General features: G+C 34.9%; 2 protein-coding genes across 2 annotated transcripts; one reads left to right on the top strand and one right to left on the bottom strand.

Annotated features, from left to right (window-relative positions):
- Nucleotides 1–622: 622 nt before the first annotated feature.
- Nucleotides 623–4,826, bottom strand: LOC103440880 (myb-related protein 306-like). The gene is made up of 3 exons (XM_029093145.2): nt 4,447–4,826; nt 2,303–2,432; nt 623–1,781 (listed from the first exon to the last, which is right to left on the bottom strand). Exons 1-3 carry the CDS (start codon nt 4,577–4,579, stop codon nt 935–937), a joined length of 1,110 nt encoding a protein of 369 aa, XP_028948978.1. The 5' UTR covers nt 4,580–4,826; the 3' UTR covers nt 623–934.
- An 18,015-nt stretch (nt 4,827–22,841) lies between these two features.
- LOC139191270 (uncharacterized) lies at nt 22,842–23,912 on the top strand. The gene has a single exon (XM_070811846.1). The coding sequence runs from the start codon at nt 22,842–22,844 to the stop codon at nt 23,910–23,912; it is 1,071 nt and encodes a 356-aa protein (XP_070667947.1).
- Nucleotides 23,913–24,562: the final 650 nt, after the last annotated feature.

Below are 24,562 nucleotides of genomic sequence, written 5' to 3'. Positions count from 1 at the left end.
ACCTAGTGCTTAACTTTATTTACAAAACTATTTTCTTTAGCTTTCTCTACTTTGCAATTTATTTATGTTTTTAATTTAAAATTCGTTTTTATTATTTTGAACCACAAAATCAATTTTTTCTCAAACTTTGTTTTAAAGAATTAATTAAGATTTGGTTTAACATAAATTATTCATTCGATTCCTGTGGAGAATGACCTTGCTAGAGCTGCTCTACTACTATTACCTTGTACTCTTGCAAGTATTTTAACTGTTTTTATCCCTAATTTTGCAGGTGGTGGGAAAATGCTAAGGAGACTCTCTCAAAAGTGGGAGCCATGGACTCTCTGCTACCTTATGTTTTTTGAACAATGTTTTATAATATTTACATAGAAATTGACGTTAAACTGTAATGTAGCAGAGCGTCCATAGAGAATCCTACTTTTAGAGTCTCCTTCGCATTTCTCATCATTCTATGAATCCCCCTAATCCTAGTCTGTGGAATTAAGCTTTTTCCTATACGTATAGATTGAGGGGAAACCAATATTATGATTCCCATACTTTCCGCACAAGAAATATGTAAAAAACGAGAGGAATTAAATAGATATACACAGTTTTTAACCTATCAATAAGGTCCACAAAAATATGAAATTAAACAGCTTGATTCATTATTCTCTTTTCCAGAACAAAAGCAGATATGTAAACATGGATATACTTTAAATAAATTTACACTTTTCTGTTTCTTGCTTAAGGTGGTGATATCTTTCTGCTTAGGCTAGTTGACAAAATAAAAAGAGTACTACAAGGCTGCTGGCTACAGCTCGAAAGCCTAACTTTCAGAGAAACTGAACAAAAGAAACCCTGATTAAAGTACTTGATCTTGTGTTCTAAACAAAAGAAACCCTAATATAGTACTTGACCTTGTTCTTTTTTTAAAAAATTTTTTTTATTGTCCTTTTCAAAACAAGCCTGCACCATTCTCTAATGACATGTTAATTAGGTCTTCGTGGGCATGAGGTGCAGCATCATCAAAGAGCCACTTCTCCAGCAATGTGAGAGGGACTTGTCCCTCCAAATTGGGCTTGCTCTCATCCTGAAACAGACAGCTTGTCTGATCTGCTGTGAAATTTGCATTGTTCTCATCCACTGACATGGACTGAGACACATCAGATGGGGATGAGTTGAAGCTGATCAACGAATCGAAAGCCTGATCAGGCGTAGTGGTTGCGCTGTGCGCCCCTTCACTAGAAGTACTCATTGAACAACCTCTTGTAGTGCCACCTTTGTTGTTGTTATTGAAGGAATTGATCGGAACAGCATTGGTCTGATCCGAGTTTTTTTGATGAGTGGAAACCTTCGGCGAATTTTTCATCCAGTTTTCGAGCAATTTTGCAATGCTATCGGTGTTGGATGCGTACGTGGAGGCTTGGTGAGGCCTTGTGCTAGTGCTAGGGTTATCATTAATATTGTAATTACCAATATTAATGGAGGGCTTCAAGTCTTGCAAGTGAAGATCATGAGAAGTAGTAGCACTAGTACTAATAATACTTGGTTTGCCAATGGAGAGAGCCTCAGAAAGAGCTTGCTTGGCCATGTGGATATCTGTCTGAAGCCTTCTCTCCCACTGACCCTTGGAATTTGGCTGATCATGTGAATGACCTGAAAAACCATCCTGGTTGTTGTGATGGTCATGACCATCAAGCCCTGTCTGGAGCTTTTTCAGCTTTTTTTTCAAGTGAGTGTTCCAGTAATTTTTGATGTCATTGTCTGTTCTCTGAGGAAGGTATGAAGCTATGGCTGCCCATCTGCACCCATTAAAACAATTTCATCATCAAATTTAGGGAATTACAAAACAAGATCAATGATTCTATTTTTAATTTCCCCTGACTTACAAAACAAATTAAAAAATTCACTTCCATATATTCTACTCTCCTAATTAAAAAAAAAAAAAAAAAAAAACTCTCCCCTATATAATATGTCATCAAACAACAATATAGAACTTCACTACTGGGATTTCAGAGTATCTAACCCCAATATCCAAAAACAAAAGATATAATAAATTAACAATACTTTAATCAAGTCAAAATCCATAAAATTCATGCCCCAAACATAAAAAAATATAAATTCAAATTTGGAGTAAAAAAATATAGGCAACAAGTAGATATGGGGTGCAAGCTATTTGGTGTAGTAATTTTCCGGATGTAATAATTCTAGATTAAGATTTGACTTGTCAAGTAATAAAATTCGATGAGGATCTCTATGTAATGTTTTATTTCAAAGTTTTTAATTAAAAAACAAAAAGTAGAGATGGGGCGAAGTGTTATACCTATTGCCCAAAAGAGCTTGGAGATGGATTATCATCTTCTCCTCATGATCGGTGAAGTTACCGCGTTTGATACCCGAGCGGAGATAATTAGTCCATCTAAGTCTGCAGCTTTTACTGCATCTCAGCAAACCTTTAAAAAGAAGTTATTAATTAAAATTACTGCCAATATTCCGACCAAATTAATAAAGGGTTCTTTAGAAAATGGCCCTTGAAACTCTTATTTTCCAAACAAAAACCCACCTAATATTAAATATCCAAATAAAACCCAAATTTCAAATAGAGTACCATGTAGACAAATATGTAACCAATTATTATCACATATTTACAACTTATGCCACAAAACCCTAATTATGTCAATAAATATTATTACTTACCCTAATTATGATTAGTAATTAACCCCATATGGAAAATTTCACCTTTCTTGTATGGTAAATATTAGGAATATATATATATATATTAATTTAACCATGTTCATAAACAATTATGGGCACATTTTTCATATGAAAAAAAAAATCCTTGTACAATCAGTTATTTTGCATCAAATAATATTGTTGGATAAAAAACAATAAAGAACCAATTAATATTCTTTTATGTTGTAGGTAAATTATTTTACCTAGATTATTACATACGTTAGGCATTTTTTGTTTGTTATCATATATGCTTGTTAAAAATAATTTATCTATATTTGTATGTAAAATATAAGTAAATTAATTTTGAATCAAATAGCATTTATTTTGTAGGTAAATTAAAATAGTAGTTCCATTATTTTGGTAAAGTTAAACAGTGCCTAAATTATTTCGTAAGAATTAAACCAAGACAAATTATCTCTACTAAAATAAAACAGTAGATATTCAACAAAAAATAAATAAAAAATAAAACAGTAGATACATTATTTTCTTATAAGATTAAACAATAGGTAAATTATATTGTAGGTACATTATGTTTGTAATATAAAAAAAAGAAATTGAAATTTATAAACAAAAAGTAGTAGATATATTATTTTTTAATCAAATTTCCTTTATTTTGTAGGTGAATTATTTTCATGCATTATTATATATATTGGGCACATTTTACTACTAATATATATGTGTGCAATAATTTACCTATATTATTATATAAAATATAGATAAATTTACTTTGAAATCAAATAACATTTTTTATTTTATAAGTAAATTATTTTACATGTATCATTACATATACAGGGCAAATTTATTACTAATACACATGTCCAAATAATTTACCTATATTTTTTAAATATAGCTAAATTATTTTATAGTGCTCTTTCATATTTTCATTTGGTAAGAAAATGACAAGATTAAATTAAAATTGTCTAATTTTATGCAAATTTGAAAAACAATTACGAAATCTTAAGGAAAGTATAACATTATTAGTTCTTTTTTTCCTTAACATACAATTTGTTATGACATATTATTATTTTAAACATTAATGCATTTTTTTCCATTAATCTCTCCTTTCAAATTTGCATAGAATTAAATGTTTACATTAAAACGGTAATTAGGGGTATTTTAGGCATCTGCAAAATGTAAAATGTGTAAAGGCAAGCAAAATTAATGAATTTGCTTATGTGGAGCCTAGTCATTGGGTTTTATTCAGATAAAAAGACTATGTCGGGTTTTATGTAAAAAAACTTGAGTTTCAGGGGCTAAAGTCATATTTTCAGATTAATAAAATTACTGTCAAAAATCAATATAATCAGACCATGCATCTGTAAACAGTACTTGTTTCGAGAAGGAAAAACCAGTATCAGGTCATAAGTACATGACTTTAATGATTAAACCAACCCCAATCTGAAACCAGTTATTACCAAAACAAGAGAGGTAAAAAAAAGTACCAATATACTCACACAAGATGCATGATAGTACTGGTCTAAAATCTAAACGAAGAAAGAATTTAATACGGGAAGTGATTTCTCCCGACTGTTTTTCCGCATGCACACTGTTTATTTCCAACTTTTAGCTCGAATAAAACAAAGAACAATCAATGAACAAAAATAAACACGAGTGAACACAAATAATTTAATTACCAAGAATAATACTAAATTACTAATTGGATATTCAAAGTAGCTCAGCCAAAATTCATTTAAAAAGTTTAAGCTAAATATAATTATATAGAAAATTAATTACCAGTGTTAGTAGGAACTGATCTCCAATTCCCAGGACCATGTTCTTGAATGTAAGAAACCAATATGATGTCTTCCTCTGGAGTCCATGGCCCTTTCTTCACACCAAGTTTGTCACAGCAAGGTGGCCTTCCCATAATTTCCAATAATCTAATTCCCACTAGCTAGCTTCAAGAGATGAAGAAATTGGATTATCTCACTCTCTGATATCTTCCAAGATTATTGATTTCACAACAAGATTGGAGGCAACTGAAAAAAAAGGTTTATTTTTATCTTGACAAATCTCTAAGATGAAATAAAAAGAGAAGTTCTTGTTGCCTCTTCCTTTCTTTTTCTTTTTCTTCTCGGAACTGATGAAGGATTGCAAAAACAAGTGTCCAAGGCAGGTGAGTTGGGCTTGTCTTGTATATATATAGAGAGAGAGAGAGAGAGAGAGAGAGAGAAGGGGAGAGAGAGAGAGAGAGAGAGAGAGAGAGAGAGAGAGAGAGAGAGAGAGAGAGAGAGAAGGCTGTGGTGAGTGCTGAGTGCTGACCAAAGCAAGTAAAAGGAGTCAAAACGGACAGCAAAACAGCATTTACTCACTGCCTTCCCTTGCAAAAATTCAGCTATGCTTAGACTCCCTTACTCACTCATTATCAATTTTTCCCCTCTCTCGCACTCTATGCGCCTCTCACAAAACCGTGTGTGGCATTCAATGGGGGTATTGTTGTGGCACCGAAAAAAAAAACTCCTAATTTACTCATCTCTTTCTATGCTGTGTATTGTATTGTAGAGATACTGTTCGGTAGGAACACATTTACATAGTTTTATTATTGGCCTAATTGGATACATGGTCCTCGTAGTGATAAAATATTCGGAACATAGTATATGTGGTAGAAAAATTCGGATTTAAACCCTTGTGGTAAAATCCGTGAGGAATTAAGCCCAAAAATAAAAATTCCATTAGTTTCTCCGTTAATTAAGTTCCTTTTTCTTTTTCAATTAGAGGGAATTCGCTTGAGGGGTTTGTCAAATCCAGAATGCCACACAGTATTACTAGCTGCAAAGCCAGGTGGAGAACCTATGCCTGAGGGTCTTCTGTGGCTACTTTAACCAGAAAGGTACTGGTGATAACTTCGGTGTTGGTGGCGACAACAGCTTCGGCACCCCTGATGCTCCATTTGGAGAGAACAAGCCTAGCTTGGGGCTGGATAATCCATTGGAAGGAAACGATAGGGACGATGATGACGTTGGGTGACTTCGCCAAGAGGGCTTGATTATAATTATTAGATTTCAAGGATGGAAAAGTAAAAGCCATTTCTTTGGATTATGGTGCAAATTTCAGTTTCTTTGGTTTTAGTTGAGAAATTGTTACAGAAAACCTCAACACACACACTCGTGAGCATTTTCAAGTACTTGGAAGAAATTTTTAAGTGAAATGGGGCAGGTGTTTTGCTGTTCTGTTAATAAGCAGATTGGAGCCATTCGAATAAAAAAAAAGTGCAAACACATGGAGGCAATAGTCAAGTTGATTTCAAACTTTGGTTGGGTGCTTTGTAACTGGCAGTGGCAGTGGAGGAAATTTGGTTGTTGAGTGTGGAGCCATGGCTAATGAAGTTAACGGAGAATTAACAAAAATTTTGTTTTTGGGCTTAAATCCTAACGGACTTCACCACAGAAGTTTAAATCCGAATTTTTTTACCACGAGAGCTCCCTTCCAAATACTCTTTCACCACGAAGACCATTTATCCAATTAGGCCTTTATTATTTTATGAAGATTTTAATTCGTGTATTTATGTTTTATCAATAAACTACATATCAACATTGTCTCTCGTCTTATAATTGCTTGTTTATATTATAACATGTGAAATGCTATACATAAGTATTTTCTTTCCTAAAAAAAAAAAACATAAGTATGCTCTACACAAAAAATTTCTATTTTGAGTATGTATTTTCTATGTTGAGTATGTTTTATTATTATTTTAAGAAGTCCTCCAAGTAATTAGTATTCATTACTAGAGTACTGTTATTGATTACTTATCTTGTATTCATTACTAGAGCTAGAGGATCCTCGTCGGATTCTCTTTGTGAGGATCTTGAGGATTCTCCAATCATATCCGTTCATCGTACATCGTGCGGTCAGAAATCATTGTAATTTTTTTTATTTAAAATTAAATATAAACAATACCTGACAAAAAATGACCGCACGATATACGATGAACAAATGTAATTGTAAGATCCCTTGAATCCTCCTCTCTCTAGAGTACTGGGTTATTGATTACTTATCTTTTTCAATTGTGGGGAAGGGAATTGAAGGCTTTTAGGTTTTTGTTTGCAGTACATGCATATATCATCGTGAGGTTGTTTTCGATCAATTTTGTAGAGATGTAAATTTTGGTGGAATAATTTTGGCATGTCACAAATTGGTGCATATTATAACTCGTTAAAATTGTATGGGTTATTAAGAGTGACACTTGTCAGCATCTGAAATATCCATCAACAAATCAAATCAAGTACCAAAGGGGACAAATAATCCTATTCTTAATCAAATGATATCAATTAAAGTTTAATTTTATAAATCAAAGATTATGATTTACAACTAAATTAAATAACTAACTCAAATGAATTCAAATTAAAAAATCAATCCTAGAAATCACTGGATTCAGATTGAGGACTCTAAACTAAGACACAATCCTTTGCCTATAAATGCTAAGAGGCTTCAGATCAAACAAAGCAAGCTCAAGCCTTGAAGAAGTTCAAAAAGCTCTTTGACCCAGGTAAAATTTTTAATGTGTTTGGTATTTTTAAATTACTTATATTTTTATTTTTAATGTGCGTTATAATTTTTTTTAAAGGAAAACTAATGAAAAGGATTTGAAAACTTTGAGTTTTAACCAAAAGGACAAAAAATGTGTTGTAAGTGAATAGTACCATAAGTGACTTTTTAGAGTAAAAATGTCATTTTCGTTAAAAGTGAATAGTACCGGGAGTGTTTCGTTAAAGTTTCTTATTTTTTAATCTCACTACTATAAAAATAAATAAATAAAATTTAAATCTTTTGGATTATATAGAATAATAATACAATAATACAATAATACATATTTAATATACTATATATACATATACATCATGGCTATTGTATTTTAAAATCATCAAAATAACTTTTTCTTTAATGTGTCGAAACGGGTTACCCGCATATCACCATCATGTAAACCTGTTAAGGACCCATTATTAATGGGTTCTTATCGTATGACCCGATAAAGTCCCAATTAGTTATCTTGTTTACCCGAAACCTGTTATTTTCGTGTCATTTAGAGTATCTCTAAAGGAGATGTCAAAATGTTCAAATAAGCAATAATGTTAATAAAAGGCAGCAGTAATGTTTTCCAACCGAGAAGCCAAATATGATGTGGCATGAAATGGAAAGATATCTCTCCCCCTTGCTACCAAATTTGACAGCCCCTTCAAATTTTTTTAATTAATTATTAAATGCTTTTTATTGATTTAAAGCATTGCCTTTTTGTTTTCTTGCATTACCAATGCAATGTTTAAATATTTTTATACCTTTTAATTCATTTTTTTTCATTCTCAATGTAAAGAAAATAAATATCAATTTTTGTTTTATGTTTAAAATTTGGCATATCGGGTGGAGAGTAAAACTTTAAAAATGTCAAAGTGCCACATAAGTCTTCAAATTTAAATTTTATGTGTTGTATTAACAGATCATGTAAGAAATTGCCGGATAGTAATAATTAATCTCAATATTCGATAAATCCATATGTATACCATCATGAGCTTTTCAACTTCATCTCTTTGCATGCTCAATGAAAAAATCCCTATGATCCCATGATTTATCTGGTGCCGATAGGGTACTGCATGCCTATACTTACGAAAACTTCCATGGTGGTTATTTAACCTATCATCTATAATAGGATTCACAGATTAAGAACTTACATATTAATCCGACGGTCGTGGGTATGCATATGAAACTGATTGGTTCGGTTATTTGTTTGAGAGATTGCCAAGTGCCCACGTGTGCTCTTAATTTGGAGTTAAGGTTTGGGACCATCATTCATAATCCTCACCATCTTCAATGCTATATAAACAAATACCACAATCGACGAATGTCATATAATACATTGCAATATATTTAACTATTTATAGAGGGAACTTCAATGATATCTCTTAAAAAAAGTATTTGAGGGATATCAACGCAGAGTACTCCATGAATTTCAATGATTTAAACAGTCTAATATTTAGGTTTAGAGGTCATAAAAATTTACTCAAACTTGAAACAATTTAACTAAAATAATTGTCATTTTAGTGTTTTCTTAAAAAATTATGCATGTGCATCTTTTTTTTTATTTTAATTAAAAGCCTTACCAATCTTGGATTTGTTACACTTTTTAAAAAAGGTGATCTTTAAATGAAAACTAAAGATATACGCTTGAAATCAATTTAATTATAATCTGGAATGCAGTAATATATAATTGTATAGTCTACGTGATTGCTATAAATCAAAACAGGAAAGAACGTAGAGAAAGTAACTCCAACCTACTTCATCAGATATGTCACCACAAGAGAGTTGATGAGAGCTGATGCAAATTAAATCAGTAACTTTCAAAATTCGTTAATCAAGGTCAGTTCCTCTACTACGGACATTTAGAATAGGTCTCTAATTTAATTCTACTATAAGAATTAAGATTTGAACTATAGTTAGAAATATGGCTAATTAACATTTTATATAGTCTCTTTTTACAATAAGATTATGCTAGGGAGACCAAAATTTTAAATTAAATTTGAAAACGAAATTATGTGTCACCAAAAGAAAATAAGCACGTTAATCAGTTGTAAATAATAATCCAATTATCAATATCCACATCATTTGATTTACAAATTTTAATTTAAAAATTGTCTCTGCATTACCCTTTTCAATATTTGTTTGCTCATTTTATAACGAATCAGTGCTCTCTTAAATATTCTGACATTGTTATTGATCATATATATTATATGGTCTCGGATTCTGGATGTTCATATATATGTCATATGCTATATATAAATAGGAATGAATTACAACCCTGAATTTCTGATCATTTTCGTCTGAAAAGGAGTGAACTAAACTCCACTTACATCACATCAAATCGCGCATGAAAACTGATAAATCTCTGTAATTTGACACAATAACCAGTAATGGATATGAAGAGTGCTCTGGATATATGAGTTATGCATGTTACTGAAGACATTTTAATTGGTGGTGGACTATAAATAGACTTTTTTTAATAACAAAAATAGACTTTTTTTCTTTTTTTTTTAATAACAAAAATAGACTTTAAATAGATAAAGGGTTTTTGATACATTAGTTTGAAGGAGAAGGATCCTCTCCTGAGCTAAGGATGAGGATCCTCCTCATCAAGGGATGTGGGCCGTTGGATGAAAATCCAACGGCTACAATTATTACAATTTTAAAGGGACCCCCCTGTTTGTAGCCGTTGGATTTTCATCCAACGGCCCACACTCATTGATGAGGAGGATCCTCATCCTTAGCTCAGGAGAGGATCCTGGTCCTAGTTTGAACTCACCCAGTTCAATTTAATAAGGCACTAAAAAATCAGGTAGCTACTAAAAAGCTAAAGCTAAGTAAATGACGTATATAAATCTAAATTACATATTAATACAACTCTCTTTGTTAATATGATAAGCTCAGTTAAAAATGGCTTACCAAAATATATTTGACGTTAAATAAAGGGTAATGATAGGGAGACCAACTTTTTAGATTTATTTATTTATTTATTTTTTGTAAATTATGTAACGTAGTTGTTGATGATTGAATTATTACTTAAATATTAATTAATGTGCTTATTTGCTATTGGTAATACATCATATAATTTATAAATTTGGTCTAAAAATTTAGTCTACCTGACATTACTCTCAGGGGTGGATGCATTGAGGGGCAGGAGGGTCAGTTGACCCCCTGAACTTTGATGAACATCTATAGATACCTCGGTTGCTGACCCTCCGAACTTCAATGAATGTCCATGGATATCTTGGGTGATGCCCTTTTGAAGATTAGAGTTGGCTTCATACATGCCCTCTAACATCATCATTTTTGGACAAACATATTAATGGGATGCAATGATATCAAACATTATTAGTGTATTCAAGATAAGTGTGTTTCTTTGTTAAGCATTCATATGGGAGCAGCCTTGGAACATGTTAGTTACCCTCGCAAATGAAGCATTAACAGGTGTGCAGTATGCCTTTTCAAATAACTTCAGGCCTACCAAGACTTGATGAAATGGTAATATGCATGCTATTTTTGGTAAACAAAATTTGTGCGTTGCGCGCGCTATTCTTATTGACCCCTCTAATATTATTTATTGGATCTGCCACTGATTACTCTTAAATAAAATATGAGGCTTGAGCTCAGCCTTGTTTAGAATAATGTGTGTGTGTGTTTTTTTTTTTTTTCATACAAGTTAATTTGAATTTCTATTTTCATAATATAAACTAATGAATTTATTTTAAGAATATCGTTTGTATAAAGAAAAATGCTAGATGGACTAAAATTATAGATCATTTTTTGTAAATCATATGATGTGGTAGTTGATGTTTGAGCCCCATTTTTAGTGATTTATAGGAGTCCAACCATCAACTGCCAGATCATGCAATTTATAAAAAATTATCTAAAATTTTGATTTTTCTAGCATGACCCGTATATTTAGATATCTTGGATTTAGGAAGCTCGTATGCCAATTTTTACTATGCGAATGCACACGCACAAGAGTAAACCGTTTTTCAGATAAAATTGGTGACTTAATTTCATAAGGATTAATTACATGGACAAACTAAAATTGGTGTTTTTTGCACATATTTTGTGTGTGACTTCTCTGTGACCTCTATCATAGATTGACGTGTGTTAAATTTATGATAACAAAGTTAAGGCTGGTTAAGTTTATTAACACGTGCCGATCAATAATAAGGATAACATAGAGGCCACACACAGAATGAATGCAGAAGATTTGATCCCCAAGCTGAATGGTACATTCTCCCATAGTATTACCGAACCGCATGTGAACCCACAACTAACCACAGAGAATGGTGGATATATAATGAAGGCGATATATAGTGGAACAAAGGGTTGAGCACCGGCTAGCTATATAGTATAGGCTCGCAGATTTTTTAGAAGATATATATATGAATTAGTATCGAATTCAATCTGGTTTGGGGCTATGAGGAATGAGGTGCAATGTGAACTACATTTACAGGTTCACTATTTTGCAAAGTGATTCAAGTTTTGTATATTAGATTAATTTCAAAATAGGTAAATTGTGACCAAATCCTTTTTTAATATGGATCTTGGGTCTCTACATAATTCTTTTTTTCCCCACATAGATATAGGAGAATTTTTTTTATGACTATCGAAAACACAAGATGTATAGTGTATTTTTCTGTGTTATATTAAGGATGGAACGACAATGTTGATATTTTGAGTATAGTAATAAAAAATAAACTCATGTTGATATTTTGAGTATAGTAATAAATCGCTTGTAGAAATAGTCGATGAGATACAAAATCCATAACTACTTATTGTATTGTCAACTACTGTATTCTTTTTTCAAAATCGATAGAGTTTTTAAGTTTGAACCTAAATGATCATGTTAAGCAAAACTTATGTCCCACACACTTGTGAATTCTTATATACATGTTTATACACACATATTCAAGTTTGAATGGTTCCTCTAGGTCTAGTCCAATTATCTCATCTTAGTCATATTTAAAGCTCATATAGATCCATATATCGCTTATATAAGTGAGTCAGTTACCACTTCTTGGCAAATGAAACAAGTGAACTTATTTATCAATAAAAAAAAATGAAAACAAGAAAATGTTGACCCCCATTTCCGCAATTGATTTACACATACGTGCAAATACAAACAAATTGGCAATTACTGAATTTTGATCACAGAAGCCGGAGAGTGGAAAGTCTTCAAGTCCAGTACTTGTCCACATACGTGTAGGATGTGTTCACATTGCTGCATGATGCTGCACAGTTGGTACTATTATATCACATTTTGTGTACCATTACTGACTAAATGACAGAGTGACCGTACATCCCATGTACATGGCCGAATCGGAAGGAAAAGGGCAATCTCTAGCCAACAAGCTTCTCTGTTTTGTAAGGCCGGTGGGTGGGGGAAAGGGGGAGGAAGAATGTCTATTGTACGCACTTTTACCTTTACTTACAAATATGCTGTTTACACAACTCGAACCCATGATCTTTCGGTGACAAAGAAGCAACATTTTGATTGCGCTAAGGCTTGCCCATGGTCAAAATAGAGGAAGATAGAACTTAATTGGAAATGACCTGGAATTATATATATATATATATATATATATATATTATCACTTTGACCATGTCTCACTTAAAAAGAATGTGATAACATATATATTTATTGGCCGGGAAGGTCGATGTGGAGTTGTGGACACGAACAATGCGAAAAGGCATGCATCACAAAAGAATGCTACCTCCATCCCTATATGTTAATTAATGAGTGGCACACAAGGAAACAAAAGAGTTGTATTTTTCTTGGCGTTGTGTGGCAATTTCTTGTTCAAACTCAAAAATTCAAGTGTGGCGACCTTGCAAGATTGGTTCCATTATTTGTTTTTTTTGCCTTGACAAAATTGTAGGCAGTAGTCGTATTTGTTCTTTATTGTGATATTTTGGGGTTCTTCCTGCATTTCACATTGTGATGACCACAAATAGAAGGTTCAAGGGAGGTCTATATTTGTTGAGGATTGCGTTGTATTTGTCGAGGGACACGAGACCATAGACCTCTCATTTGTTTTTGCCCCTGTTCAAATGTTCGGACTACGTTTTGTCTATATATTTTGAGGAAGGAAAAAGGAAGGGGGGTGAGAACAAGATTGAACTTTTATTTTATAGGAGGAAGTCCTCACGAGAAGAGACCAAGAATTGAAGTATTTTTCTTCAACAAGAAATAATGTGAATGAAATTGAGCATTTCACACCACATATCACTTGCTTTATTACTTCTTAACGCAACCTAGCTACAACGATGAGCGTAGCCAAATATTGGCTAGCTAGTGTGATATTTCTTATGCATTCGAAATCGAATCTCACTCTATGTATTTTACATTTGTTTAAGATAAAGTTTTGCTAGTATAAAAATGAAGTAACATTGCTTAAAAAAGTGTTTTCATCAATTATGATGACACACACAAACATACTTAGTTATCAGTTTTAAAAGTTTCAAAATTATGTCAAAACAAACTCTAAGCGTAATTAGTTTGATTAAAAAGAAAGCTAGCTTTCTTCTTCTACTAATTAATTGTGAGGATACTATTTGGATAATTCTTGATCTGAACATATTAAACGTGTTATGCAGTTATTGGCGGGTTTCAATTGTTCCTTAATCACTTCGTTCGCACTATTTATGACACAATACACATATAATGTCACATAGTTATCATCCTATTTATGACATACACAGAATGTAGCATAGTTATCATCGATCTCAATGATCTTAATTCAAAGATGATGACTTATTATTAATTCCATCTCTTTAGAGTATTCAACCACCATGAGATGGTCTAGTGGTCAATATTCCACATGGCACATTTTGGGTTTGATTTCTGGTGAATCACACGATGGTGATCAGGGAGAGACTGACATGCATTTGTGAGTCTTTCCGATCCTCGGAAGGGTGGACTACCGTAACGAAACCATTAGTTGGTCCATTTTTTTAAGAAAAAAAAATCTTTAGAGTGTTAACTTGTCTCAATATTTTACGCTATCTAGCTATGTATCTAACAAATGTCGCATCATTGGTTTGACAAATAGTGCTAATAGTACTCACGTCCTTTTCATGTTATCATGCATTCTAGTTTCATTGGGCCATTCGATATACCCATGCATGTTGGTAAGCACCTTTCAAGTAGCTAGCTTAGTTTAAGATTTTAATTAATCAAAACTTGTTGAAATTAAGTCAAGTACAACCACTACTCATGGCCTATCTCTGTGGAATATGATGGAACATAGCTAGCACAAAAATTGTCCTCCTTGTCATCAATCCAAGTGGTGAGTTTTCTCGTGTGTGAAGTTGTGAACCCAACAAAGTTATTTTGGAGCTTGTTCTTCCATCTTACACGTAGACTTGGCATGCACTAGAGACACAGATATGACGTATGGGTTATTTGGGTATGGCGCTCAATGTCCAAATTCATTTAAAAGATAAAAAACAAACCAACCAAGCATGTATATATTGTGGATAAGGTTTCCCTCATCCCTAGTAAAGGAGGAAAGTCTAGTTTAATCTAGTAAAGGGAGAATAAATATTATAATCAGAACTTATTATTATTATTATTATTATCTATACTAGCATTTGCCTACGAACACATTTTTTTTTTAAATGAGAAGGAGAGAACGAGAGAGAGAAAGTGGGGGGAGTGAGAGATTTTTGTTTTTGTTTTTTTGTTTGTTTGTTTTTTTTTTGTTGATATTGGAGGTATTTTAACATCACCTGTAGGTGAGACTTCAATAAAAAACAATAAAATTTGGACTTGTGAAATTATATTATTGCCCATCATTTTTTTTGTGTGATAGAAAACTAATTTGTCTTTTCACCCTCTTTTGGTTGACAAAGAGAGTTTCATTAATTAGTAGAGATGTATAAATATTCTTAAACTTACTCAATTTGAATACCTTTTAGTCACTTATATGGTAATTTATAGAAGGGTCATTTTGGTTCTAGTCCTAGTCAACTCAACATTTTAGTATTATTATATTTCCATGTCATTTTTTGATATCTTAAATAAAAAACTGTAATTTAAAATATTGACTGCATTCCAACATTTAAGGGATTTAAATTAAAGAATTTATGTAATTCAAAATCCTTGTATTATGAGATTCAATCAATCGATCAAGTTTAAAAGAAATTTTAAATTTTAAAAATTAAAATATGTAGTGTCACAGTCCGTTCTGAAATACTTTTATCGAAGGTGTGAAAAGACTAGAATGCCCTTGGGTGTTAAGATGAGTCGTATGTGACATGGTTTTAGAAGTGGACCAATATAATTATTTACATAAGTTTTTGAGGCCAATGAAAACTAAACCTTGGTTAGTTGTGATTGGTGTGTAGATTGGACCACACACACATCCACATTACTTTATCTCTCTCTTCCATCCCATGTTCTCTCTCTATCTATCAGACTCTCTCTCTCTCCTTTGAAATGGTACAAATAAGCACCCAAGACCCTTGAAACTTCACGGATCGTGGCCAAAATTAGTACCATTGTGCTCGTGAGGACCATACAAGTTCAAAGGTACCCATTTCAGGTAAGAACTTATTCGATATCATGTTGAAAATTCAAGCTCCGAGTTGAGCACTATTCACAAACTTTTAAATGGTTATGTTTTAGGACAATCCAAGCTTGTAGGAAGCTTAGTGAGGTCCCAAGGAAGCTCGGAGTGCTTCGTTTGAAGGTTTTGGACGTCGGGATCATGTGGACGAAGTTTGGCCGGTTTTCTTGGAATTCTCCGGTGAGATTCCGTGACTTTTAGAACTCTAAATTAGTATGATCGTGTTCTACAAGTTAAGAGCTTCATTTTGGTATAAAATACGTGAAAAATGGTGCAAAAACGAGTGAGAAATGGGCAGTTGCAGGTCTGCCAAAAATCCGGCGCTAGTGACATAGTTCCGGCGTCTAGAGGTTGAAGACGATGCGCGTGGGCCGCGCGTGAGACCGTGCCCTCCCCAGCGCGTGGGGGCGCGTGAGCCACCTAAAAATTTATTTAAAAATATCACAATTTTTGTGAGGTTGTGTAGGTCACGTTGGTATATTTAAATACCAAAATTGAGGATTGTATGAGAAGCTAGTTTTGTGTATGTGCTTTAAAATAACGTTTTTATAGTTAACTCGCATATAGGTGAGACTTATCCCGAGAACGAGCGTATCCACATGCGACTTGGGGGCTACGACCCTTCGACATACTAGTGAGTGGGCTTTTGTTTTCAGTATATATTTATATACTTGATATATTTCCCAGAAATGCATTTTTAAGGAAAGTATGCTTAGAAATAATATGCCAAATGCTTCTATATTTTGAATATGCATTGCATGGTTGCATATATATATATATATATATATATATATATATATGTGGTACTGTGGAGGCATAGGTGAGTTCAGGTAAGTTATGTTTGGTTGTGTGAATCATCGATGATGTGATATGTGATTAAGTAATGTTGAGCTCATAAAGTTGCACCTAGGGTAATTGTGAATTAGCCAGAGATATGAAGTACATGCCTGTTTATTTACGTCACCTCCCACACTATATGCTCATATTGGATCCAACATAAATGCACAGTCTTGTCGTACAGACCTTATTCATGGTTCCGACTTGTAGGTGACTAGTAATTTATCGCCTGACTATTATGAGAGAATAGAGTTGAACATAATTATATTACACCCAATCTTGTCGTACAGACCCTGTCTAGGGGTTCCGACTTATGTGCAGTATATTACCGTATAGGTCATAGTAGTGACTCTGGCTAGATTGAGTTTGAGCTATGAATTCAGCCGTACAGACTACTACAGAAGTTCCGGCTAACATATCATATTTCTATGAAATTATTATTACCTGGATTGTTTACTTTGTTATATTTTGGCATGGCATACATATTGATATGATTATGTGAAGCATGAATTGAATTGATATGATTTCATATATATATATGCTTATATCTCGATTATGGGAAAATAATACATGTTTTACAGCGAGGGGTTAGTATATTGATAAATGAAATGATTTTGTAAAACATTTGTTTTTGCCCATTCACGTTTTCTGTTTTGCGCCCTTCTAGGTTCTACGTAAGCTTGCTGTTGGTGGCTCGGGATCGTCGGCAGTTCTGACCTATTTGATTAATAGTAGGACATTTCTGGTACTGTGTAACTAGTACTTGTCCTACTGGACTGCACATAGACTTTTTATGCTCTGATTAGGAGTGTTTACGGTTGTAACTAACTCCTATCACTCCCTGCTAGTAGTGCACTTTATTAATGTGGTTTTTAATTATTCATATATTTGCTATCTTTATCGCTTCCACACTGTGCACATGGCTACGTCACTCTCACGTGATGGCCAACATGCCTTGACCTCGGTCGGGGTGTGTCATGTATGGGATCATATATGTACAAATCTCACGAATTATGAGACTTAAAAATTAAAAAAAGAAAAACAATTTCTACAATAAAAATACATGCACACTGCACATATTTTTGTGAATTTCATTGAGTAGTATTAAGGGAAATAATGTACCCCATGAATTCATACATACAAAAGCAATGTACCCACAAACTTAGACCAAAAATAATGTATGTACCCATAACCTAAATAGTATATGGGTAGATACCGAATTTACAAGAAAACTCATGGGTACATTTAAAAACTCAAGGAAAAGAATGTACATCATACCACATTGTTTTACAGACATGCATATGTGGGTACATAAAATGTAGCAACCTTAAAAACCATTTTACATAATATTCTAAAAAAAACTTTGTACCCATATATTTATGTAAAACGAATTTGAACCAACCAAAACATATTATAGCATTAGATATATTAGAATGCAACATGTAGATTAAAAATGTACCCATGGATATAAGTGTAGCCAACCAGACATTGAATAATCAAGAATAATATATAATAATAAAAGGAAAAGAAAAAACATATAAAGAATAAAAAAAGATGACTTCAAAATGGTACAGTTTTCACATAGCCCACTCACTCTATAGTCTCTGCATATTTGAATCAACCAGATTCCTTGAGAAAGTGATGCCTGCATTGCCTTGCCCATGCCACACAAATATCACAAGTCGATAAAACCATTGATGCTAATTTGTATTGTAATCACAATAGGTTTATTCAACATATATGCATTGGATCAATTCACGAATGGAGAAAAAATGGAGAAAATTGGGTTTGGGGTGTTGTAAATTCTGGATGTGCATAAGGGAAGAAGAAGAATGGAGGAGTTCAATGGCTTTTCTTTGTTTTAAATTTACTCATATAGTTTATTTTGCCTTAAATGCATATAGGGATAAGATTTCATTTATGATGATGTGTAATATTTTAAATATTAAAATGATGGCATGGTATAAGTCAAAGGACCTTGATCTAAAATAGAAAAATAATAAGGTTTCAATCAATGTAATATGAAAATAAGGGATGAGAACCTAATTTTTCTTTTGTAGAAATAACTTGTAGATGATAATTAAAAAAATAAGTTTTCCTTCTTACTATGAACTTTTGAAGGATGTCCTTCCCTTATCTTACCCAAAAGATAATAGGAAGAAGAAAAAAAGAACACGTGTCCACTATAATTGGCTTGTTAGGTATAAATTGGAGCCCATAAGCCAAGAAATAGTATTTTAATGGGGTAATTCGATTTAAGTCTAAAACTTTGAGTTGTTATTGAAATGGAGCTTTATATATAGAGACCAAAATTTTCACTATATTTAAAGGAACTTCACTAATTTTTAAATATGTCAAGGAGAGACAAAAACATAAAAACAACTAAAGTCCAGCCCAAAAACATGGAAACAATATTTTAAAATACCAATCATACTCCTAAGGCTTTATGATTATTAATAGAACCCAACCCTCTAACAAATCAATATGTGCCATAAGCTCAACCCATCATCGAGTATTTCTGAAGAATCAGTTTTGAAACTATATGCAGTGATCAATCTGCATCATTTATTACTAGAATCAGTTCAACCAGTCATCGGCCATTTTTGCAGAGTCAGTTCAATCAGTTCGTGACCATTTTTGCAGAATCAGTTTAACCTGTCATCGACAAGTTTTGCAGAATCAGTTCAACCCGTCTTCGAATATTTTTGCAAAATCAGTTAAACTTGTATTTGACCATATTTTTAGAATCAGTTAAACCTATCATCGACCATTTTTGCAGCATCAATTCAACCTGTATTCGAACATATTTGCAGAATCAGTTCAACTCATCCTCAACCATCTTTGCAGAGTAATTCAACCCGTCCTCAATTATTTTTGCAGAATCAATTTCAAATAACAGTCTAGTAAAAATTATTGAGTTAACACAGCTGCACTAGTCTAGGTAAATAGTAAACAAAGAAAGATCCTTAAATCCTGCCGACCCGATGACGAAAATCTGATTTCTATTCCAAGACAAAATAATGCTACCACCACCACATTGTGTCATTAGACTTTTAGCTTTCTTCACCCTCCATAATACTTTATGTAGTTGAATGGTATTATGTATGACATTGAGAAATAATGATAATATTCAATAATTTAATAGAAAAGAAGATTTGCGACTGGTTTTGTTATTTAAGTCTCTATGCTTTTCTCATACTATCTAAACTACTAAGGTTACAACAAAACTACATACAAGTCATCAGTTCAACCCCTCCTCAACCTTTGTGCAGAAAGTTTGTATAGTTTTAGTAATCAATTTGTATATTTTCAACAAAACTACATATGTATCATCAATCCAACCCGTTCTCGATCATTTTTGCAGATTTAGTGTCAAAAACATGTAGAATCAGTTTTGTATAGAAATCCATCGTTCTCCTGGAAGCATGAAGTCCATCGTACCCGAGATGAGAGGGGAAAAAGAGTTCCTGATTGAACATTGTCTGGTCCAAAGCCTACCTCTTTCCTAACTCGGATTCACAGATTCATCAGGAAGAACACTTAAAACATGTTTCATTTTTTAATACTAGATGGCATGGGCATACATTTGATGCAAAATATCAAACTAGCTTGGACTTGTGACGCAGTTATAGACTTCTGAAACTAACTGGGACCTTTCATATGGATGTGAATAAGAGAAAAACGAAAATAATAAGAGGACGAATGACATTTTCCCCCCACATTCACAATATTCAAATTGAGTTATTAAATTATGAACAGGTTATTGGTGGCTACAGATTAATGAGCCTTGAGTTGTCTCACAGATTGAATAAAAGAGAAGTTAATTTGTTGACTTAAGACATCGGATGAAGGATTTCAAGAAGCCTTTTTTTTTTACTCTTAATTAACAATTTAATATATTGTAAAATATAATCAAATAAAAATAAAACAAGAAATGCGTTGATATACATTTGAGCAAAAATGGCAAACTTTGCATACAGATAAGAAAACTAGGTGTGAAAAAAAGACCAGTGCAAAAGAAATGCAGAGAAATATTAAAGTGCAAAGATCTCTAGCTTTTTTTTAAATCACAAAAGATTTGCGATCTTTTCTCTCCTCTGTGAGAGTCCTCCTGTGTGAGTGTCCTTTCTCTCCTCTGTGGGAGTGTCCGGTTCTCGGCTTTCCTGTTTGTTGGCTTCTTCTTTTTTGTTCCCTTAATTTCAGTTTTGGTGGTTTTTGGCTTACTCTGATTTGTTACCCTAATTCCTGTTTCGGTGTCTGTTGGAGTGTTTCTCCTTTTGGTTTTGGTTGAAAGTTTAGGTTGGGGGCGCTTTGCTCGGGGTTCTGGGAGATGCGGTACCCCTTTTGGGTCCCATTTCGGCTCGCCTTAACTAGGCTCCTGATCTGGTGGGTGGGGTGGCCTTTATTGCAATACTGTATTGGGAAGGTTGAAGCACAGGGGTTTGGTAAAATGCTTAATGTCCTTAGCCATTTAAGAGCAGTTATTGCTCTAAATGTAAGATTACCTTTTATGGTGGTTCAAAATCGCGTCTGGATCTATTTCTGGAGACGAATTGGCTTTGCTGGGTTAAAGAGCAACAGTGGAAGAAACCAACATCAGGAGATTACTGCTCAAGGTATACTTCTCACTGTCTTATTTTCAAGTACCTGGGGTCATACCATGAGTGATGTTCGTGAACATAATCGGGGTAGGGTGCCGGAGGAGGTAGCGGATCTGGTGGTGCAACTAGAAGAATCTCTGGAATTAACAACCATGGAAAATGGGGTTCAGATGGTGGGGGCAGTTCTTCATGATAAGCCGCTGAATAGGTGGGGGATAAGGAATATCTTGCGTTCTGCTTGGAAAGAGTTGGGAGATGTGCAAATCAAATGGGTGAAAGATAACATATTCAGCATTATTGTTCCGGATGAGAGCTCTGCGAGAAAAATCCTCTCCCGGGTCCCGTGGGCGGTGATGAAGAAAAACTTTTCTGTTACAAGGTGGCCCTGGGCTTTAGCTTTGGAGGAAGTTCAGTGGGAAATGGTCCCGTTCTGGGTCCAAATTAGGGGGGTTCCGTTATGTTTTAGTTCGGAATCGAATATTAAGAGGTTAGCGAAGGAGATTGGGCAATTTGAGGAGATGAAAGACCTATCTCTGGCTCGGGGGTTTTTGCGCGTCAGAGTGGTGGTTAACACTACTAAACCATTAGTTACGAGCTGTTGGTTGCCACGGAAGCAGAATCAGGATACCTGGATTGAATTTAGGTATGAAAAACTTCAGGATTTTTGCTATCGGTGTGGCAGAATTGGGCATATAAACACGGAGTGCTCCTTTGGTCTGGGAAGGAGTGGAGGTGCGGGTTTTGGAGAATGGACTAAAGCAGCTCTGATTCGAGATACAACAGAAAATCTGCGACCTGTGCAAAGTAGCCTTAATGAAAGGAGGTTAGCTGGTATGCCAAGGATGGTAGAAAAGGGAGAAAGGAAGCAGCGCGTGGGGGACACGGGGGCTATTGATAGCGGGGAACCAGCATATCACAATATGGGACCCATCAGTCTTGCAGAGGTCCGCAGTCCAAGGGAGTTGCAGAGTGGGGGACAAATTGGCGGTTCTAGTGGTATGAGCATGAGGAAGGAATCTTTTCATTGGGTTATGGAAAAAAATATGCAAGTTGTCAATAGGCAGTTGGTTTTGGGGTATGGTTTTTTAGGCCCTCAAACTTTCAATTCAACGGGTTTTCAAAGCCCGCTGGAATTGGGCCCGTCCACCAGGGGTGCTGCAATTAAAGACGTTCTTCAAATTGAGTCTGTGATGGGCCATTCCTCACCAACCCAGGGGCCTTTAGCGGGATTAGGCCAGCATGAGGATATTGAGGCTCAAGTTGCGAATATTACTCACCAGATAGAAGATCGCTCTAATATGGATGAAGGGTTTCGACAGAACGTCACGAATCCACATCAAATCAATTCCAGAGCTGTCTGTAGAAATAAGAGACCGATGGAGATGAAACCAATGGATTTGACGCTCTCAGCTCAGAAGAAGATTAAGAAGAAAGACAGTGGTGCTTTGCGAAAGGACATTGAGCGTTTCCGGAATCCCAGTGGTCATGCGACGTGCTTGGAAGGAGATAGGGAGCAGGAAGGAAGGATTCTGCAAGCTTCGAATGAGGGAGGTTCATTCTAAGGCGGTGGCGGCTGGCCTTCAACAGCCGCAAGGAAGCCATGACTCACCTACTATGGAACTGCCGTGGTCTTGGGTCAGACACGGTAGTTAGGGCCCTTCGTGGGCTGATTCGAAAGCATAGACCCACTATGATCTTTCTGTCTGAGACTAAAATGAAAGATCATAGGCTTGATGGTATTCGAAGGAGATTGGGTTATTCTAATGGTTTTCATGTTCCTCCGGTTGGCAGGGCTGGTGGATTGAGTCTGTGGTGGCAAGACACGCTTAGGGTTATTGTCCTCTTTTCCTCGAAGCATGTCATTGATGTTTGTTATTATCTGGAGGAGGTTAGTTCCTGGGTGCGAGGTACTTTTGTTTATGGCACTTCCTATCGTGCCGAAAAGGTGGAGTTTTGGAATTGGCTCCAAAATTCGTTTGGCCCGACGGATATCCCGTGGCTTTGTGGCGGGGATTTTAACGAGTTTATGTGGGATTCTGAAAAATCAGGAGGAACCAGCGTTTTGTATAATATACCTGCCTTCCTTAGTAATTTTTTGTTCGCGGCGGAGTTGATGGATCTGGGATTCATAGGGCCTAAATTCACTTGGCGTGGGATAAGGGCTGGGCAACTTATTGAGGAAAGGTTGGATCGGGCAGCTTTTAATGTTAGGTGGCAGGACCTCTGGCCCAATTCTGTGGTCATTCATGAAACGGCTATTGGTTCTGATCATTGGCCAGTGGTGGTTCAATCTAAGCCTCCGTTCCGAAAAGGTAAAAGGCCTTTTAGATTTGAGGCTTTCTGGGCTAAGGAGGCAGATTGTCGAGATGTTGTGCAAAAAAGCTGGAGTTTGCAAGGCAAGGATAACTGGTTGGATTCGTGGCACCATAAACTCTCGGTCTGTAAGTCTTCTTTGATTAATTGGAGTAAGTATTCTTTGATTAATTGGAGTAGAAACAAGTTTAAGAAAAGAGGGCTGGAGATTGAGGCTTTGGTGAATCATCTGGATAGTCTGCAACTTAACTGGGCGGACAATTTGGAAGAGATAAAGGCTATAACAAATAGAGTTGACCAATTGCGAGAACAAGAGGAGATGTATTGGTTACAGCGATCTAGGGTGAAATGGCTTTAGGAGGGTGATGCGAACACGGCGTTCTTCCATAGTACTACTCTCCATAGGAGGAGGCTTAATAAGATGGCCAAATTTAAGGGAGATGACGGGCTTTGGGTGGAAGATGAGAATCAGGTTTTGGGTCTAGTGGAGGATCATTTTCAAGCCTTGTTTACCTCGGCAGGCAGCAGGGATTAGGGAGATACGATTGATTGCATTGAGCCTTTGGTGTCGGACGGGATGAATGCCGAGCTTATTAAACAGGTGTCCGATAAGGAAATTAAGGATGCTGTTTTTCAAATGGGTGGATTGAAAGCTCCGGGGCCGGATGGTTTCCAAGGTCTCTTTTTCCACTCCTAGTGGGATATCATATTGGCGGAGGTGAAGGGCTTAGTGGGGGACTTCATGATGGGGGTGGGCATCTCTAAGAGGATTAACTCTACGCATATTGTGTTGATTCCTAAAGTTGCAAGTCCGGAGTCAGTGGCTTAGTACCGGCCTATCAGCTTGTGCAATTTTTCTTTTAAAATTCTTTCGAAGGTTTTGGCCAATCGGATGAAGCCGTTGTTGCCGGAGTTAATCTCGCCTATGCAGAATGCTTTGGTTACGGATAGGCAAATCCAAGATAATATTGGGATTGCTCACGAATTGTTCCATTTTCTGAAGCTGCG

The sequence above is a fragment of the Malus domestica genome, chromosome 14 (assembly GCF_042453785.1).
Source record: "Malus domestica chromosome 14, GDT2T_hap1".
NCBI classification, from domain to species: domain Eukaryota; kingdom Viridiplantae; phylum Streptophyta; class Magnoliopsida; order Rosales; family Rosaceae; genus Malus; species Malus domestica.
This window is presented reverse-complemented; position numbering and strand designations above follow the sequence as displayed.